The 4,902-nt window shown below is 38.5% G+C and overlaps 1 protein-coding gene across 1 annotated transcript; it reads left to right on the top strand.

The window, feature by feature from the left end:
* Positions 1-865: 865 nt before the first annotated feature.
* On the top strand, positions 866-2,441 carry LOC134673116 (cysteine-rich DPF motif domain-containing protein 1). The gene is made up of 2 exons (XM_063531053.1): positions 866-1,004; positions 2,085-2,441. Exons 1-2 carry the CDS (start codon positions 969-971, stop codon positions 2,433-2,435), a joined length of 387 nt encoding a protein of 128 aa, XP_063387123.1. The 5' UTR covers positions 866-968; the 3' UTR covers positions 2,436-2,441.
* The last annotated feature ends 2,461 nt before the right edge of the window (positions 2,442-4,902 follow it).

The raw sequence follows: 4,902 nt of genomic DNA, 5'->3' as shown, positions 1-4,902 counted from the left end.
TGTTGACGATGATGACTATAACAGTGTTTTGTATTTAGATTTAAGTTAAAAAAAAAAATATTACACAGTACCTAAATGTGTTTGTTATTATAGTCTGCCATTCCATCAGTAGAAAAAGCGACAAATTAAAAAAATGTATAAGCTAAGGGTTATCGTCCCGTAGACAATTTTAATTTCGCGCCTTTTTCTACTGATAATGTTGCAGATTGCAGAAAATCTACTACCTAGTGCTACATACTAGACAACGCATTGCAATGTTCTTGTGAAACGTAGGAAATATAGTCTGTCAAACAACTTTATCTTTTCAATAGAAAAAGGCACGAAATCCAAATTTTATATGCACCGATAACTCTCCTTGCCTAAATTTTTTATATTTGCCGTTTTTTTCTACTGACGCAAATGGCTTAACAGACTGTCTATACCATCATATTGGCTCTTATTTAACCCCCTCCAGACTATGTGCGTGAATCGCGGCGCAACGACTCGACTCGTGATTTATCTTGGAGGCTTCCATCCCTGTTGTGGGATATTGGGCGGTCTCTATACGCCACCCGTATCAACGGGCGGGTCATGGTGTCCCTGTCATGGACTTGTAGGTGTGTGTGTGTGTGTGGATGCGTTGGCACCAAGTTGGCACTCGCGGCGCGTCGCCGCGAAACGAACATATTTAGCCCCCTCCACACCACCTGCGAAATTGACGCCACACGCATTAGCGGTTGGTTAGCGGCTTTGCGCCGCGATTCGCGCATAAGTGGGGAGGGGGCTTTTGAATTAGTGTAGTCCCGCTTTTGACTGGCAACATTATAGTAGAGCTGAAAAAAAAGTGGTTGTCACTTGTTTGTCAAACTGACATTAGTGACAGCTGTAATAGCTGTATTGACAATCCCAAATTAAAATTTGAGTTTCTGCTAGAATATGACGAAAATAAATAAAATTGTGCAATGACACATTAACTGTTATGAAACTTCATGCAAATATTTTACCGTCTTAGAATGATTTATCAGGTAAATGGAATTTTTCGTAAACCTCATGCGTTTAGACACTTCATTCGCTGCTTGCACGGCGAACCTTCCAGCGTTCTGTATCCCCTGCAAAAAAGGAAAATAATAAAAGTAGCCGGCGATGATGCAAGCCGGTTCCTGCACGGCCTCATCACCAACGACATGGAACATTTGTCTTCAGGGGCGCACTCCATGTATGCCATGTTTTTGAACAACAAAGGCAGAGTGTTGTTTGATACTCTCATATACAAGTGGCAAAACCAACGCGCGTTTATGCTCGAGTGCGATGAAAACGTTCTCGCGCAGCTCAAAAAACACCTAAAGATCTATAAGCTTAGAAGTGCTGTTCAAATAGAAGATTTAAGCCAAGATCTCAGAGTTTGGGCATTACTGCCGTCTCCTGACTTAACCCCAGATTGTAAGTCAGTTACTGAAAACCAAATTAATATTTACAAAGATCCGCGTCTTGCAGACTTAGGATACAGAGTGCTATCCACAGCTTTATTAAATGGAAGTCAGGTAGCAAAACATATAAATGAGAATATTGAAATTCAGAGTTCAGATGAAGGTTACCATTACTTGCGATATAAACTAGGTGTGAGTGAAGGGTCGGATGACCTTCCACCGGGCTCTTGTTTCCCTCTAGAGGCCAACTGTGATTATTTACATGGAGTTAGTTTCCACAAGGGCTGTTACATAGGACAAGAACTCACGGCCCGAGTACATCACACAGGAGTAGTTCGGAAGAGAATAATGCCCTTAAAAATTATTAATCTAGTAGATGATAAGATAGAACCAGACACTACCATCAGAGCTGAAGGCAGACCTAAATCAAATTTAGGCAAATTTAAAAGTTATATTAAAGATTATGCTTTAGGGCTGGTAAGAATCAAAGAAGCACTAGATGCCAAAGTGCTCACAGTTGGTCAGAGTACCATGGAAGCGGTCAAACCTGTCTGGTGGCCTGTTGAAGCACCAAAAGAAAAAGCTACAACATCGAAAACTGAAGAATGAATTGTTACATATATTTATTTCAAAATGTGCATTGAAAATGGGAAATAAACAATTGAAAACTTGTTGCAGAAAATTATGGGAGACTCCAAACCGAAAGAAGAACCTATTTATTATCAATTTGCTTGTTCATCGTGCAACTTGGCCGAGACAGCTGACTATAAGGGAACAAGTCCACCATTCTCACGGAACATAGACCTCAAGTACCCGAGCTATGTAATGAAGGACCCATTCAGCCCTCCCGGCAAGGGCGAGATATTAGTTTTGGGAGCAGACTGTGTGAAATGCAATAAGTCAGTGTGCATCAGCAAGGATTGCAGCATATTCTACTTGAAGATGTACTGCCTGGATTGTGCACAGAACTCTGTTGACGAATTTCCTGTAGAAATAAAAAGTAAAATTGCACAAATAAAAAGAAAATAACATAAATTTACGTTGTTTGTAACTTTTATGTCATATCCGCCCTGTTTTATGTCATATTCGTTATTTCTTACTATTTCAACAAAATGGGTACCTATTCAAATATGCCTTTTGAATTCTCAGCTCAGGAGCATGAAACAATGCACTTTTGTTAATATTACTTTTACAGTGATGAACTGCATATCAGACTTTTTTAGTTGAATTGAAATTTTTGCAAAAAATTAAATGCTAGTCTTCACATTTAAGCCAACATGATACCAACATTAATTTGTAATATGTTTTGACTTGGAGAGACGAGGTTGCATTACTAGTAAATACTGCTAGGGAAGGGATTAATGAATAAAAAGCGAAAATGTGTCTTTTATAAAATACTGTTTACTTTGGCTTTCCACTCCGATTTACAGTATTCTTTTTTTGCACAAATTAACGTCCATAACACAGTTATATTTCACTGAAATTCAGTAACGTAAATGTTTGTAATAGTATAGGTCAACACACGAGTTTCAAGTTTATATCATTACAAGCGATATCTTAGTGGCGCGGAGCATGGCAGCTGCCCGCAGAGTACATACCGCTCGCGGCGGCGGCCATGCCCCGCACCAGTTTGGAAATAAATTGTCTTAAAAATAATAAAAAGATAATTACAGCACAGTTATATTATATTAAGGTATATATATTAATAAGCTCTAAAATCAGGACAAAATTAAATATACATTTTGTCTTAATTTCCAGTCACTCGAAACAGTATTGATAGCACCACTTTACAAGTCGCCAGTGACTGCCCCCGCGCCCCGCGCCCCGCCCCTCGCCGGCCGGTGTAGCGCGATCATTACCCGATACGCTATTTATATTTATAACAATTACACAATGAATAAAGTACAAATTATGAAAATTCGATACATCTCGTCGCCTGTATTCTCGCCAGGTAAAATTATTGCTTTGTTTCAATAGTTATATAAGCGACTATTGAAGGCTATATTCAAAAAGGTGATTGCATGCCATACATTCGAGACCTATGCCTATATAGACAGACCTACCTGAGAACTAGCTAAAATGGCTATCGCACGACGCGGCACACCTGATATCGTACCAAAGAAGCACTGATTTTCTAACCGTTGGCGCTACTCTGTCATCCGGTCCCGTTAGACCATGTCCGGTGCGCCGCGTAGTGTGACAGCCCTATAAGAGAACGGCCCCTGTGACTACTACGATGAATACATTTGTGATGGATGGTAGTGTACTATGAATGGGCATGAACAGTTAAAATTAGCTTACAATTATTGATGTATACATATACGATAAACTTTTATATAATTTCACATCGTAAGTTATACATTTAATTTCATGTACCGTGTATTAAAATCTTGACTGAGGCAGTGTGTTAACGGGACTGGTATGTCTAGAGATAGCCTATCTACTAAGAGAGTATTCGATCGCCAAATCAAGAATAAATATTACACAAAAATGTTTGGTTTGAAACTGAGCTTTAGAGAAATTACTGAAGAAATATAAACATCGACGCTATAGACAGTACACAATAACGTTTACAATACTAAGGGCTTATTTAGACGGCGCGCGAACTCGCATGCGATTTTAGTTACATTGCGGACTGTTGGTTACGTTCAATTCAACCGACCGATCAAAACCTGCAATGTAATGACCCTCGCATGCGAGTTCGCATCGTCTAAATGAGCCCTAAAGGAGGGAAGCAAACTTGAGAAGCTGGGACCGAAATAAAGATTCGCAAATGATCACAAAGTACAGGTTTTGGACGGGTATTGGTTGACTTACAGGTAGGTATGATATCGAGATAGATAACCGTGGGGAAAATTCGCTCACTCCACAACACTATAACTAAGATACGCTCACAGCCAAAACATAATTGTTACAATTTAGAATACAAATAGGTACATTTCAAAGTCGATAAGCTACACATTCCTTCATACGAGACATGACACGAAATACAAAATTGTAAAATATACAGCTATAAGACGGTGAGCTACTCATACATACTATAAACATTTTCACATATACTAACACATATTTTTTATGAAGAGTCAGCATCCAAAATTAACGATAATATCGTTATAAAAAGATCATTATATTATTTTTTACCTTTTAATGAAAAGGTAATTCAATTTCGGGTTTCTGAGATTTTACTCAATATACTGATACAAAACGTTGATGATAAATTTGAACATGAGGCAAGAAATGAAAAGCACAACTTAAAATTTTACAATAAATGAAAAACTACTTATCTGGCCACTAGCCATTTCAGTGATAAACAGTTTTTTACCTCTTTCAATATTTTTGCAGTATTATGTTTGCCAATTTAGACTGAATGAACAGATAAAGTCCTCGCTAGGGGCTCCATAATGACGACCTCCTGGCCTAGTCTGTAGTGATCCTGCCTACGAATCTGGTAAGGGCATTAATTTGTGTGTTCATCACAAATATTTGTTCTTAAGTT

This window comes from Cydia fagiglandana, chromosome 18 (assembly GCF_963556715.1).
Source record: "Cydia fagiglandana chromosome 18, ilCydFagi1.1, whole genome shotgun sequence".
NCBI lineage: Eukaryota > Metazoa > Arthropoda > Insecta > Lepidoptera > Tortricidae > Cydia > Cydia fagiglandana.
Note: the sequence above shows the minus strand (reverse complement) of the source record. Positions and strands in the feature narration are given on the sequence as shown.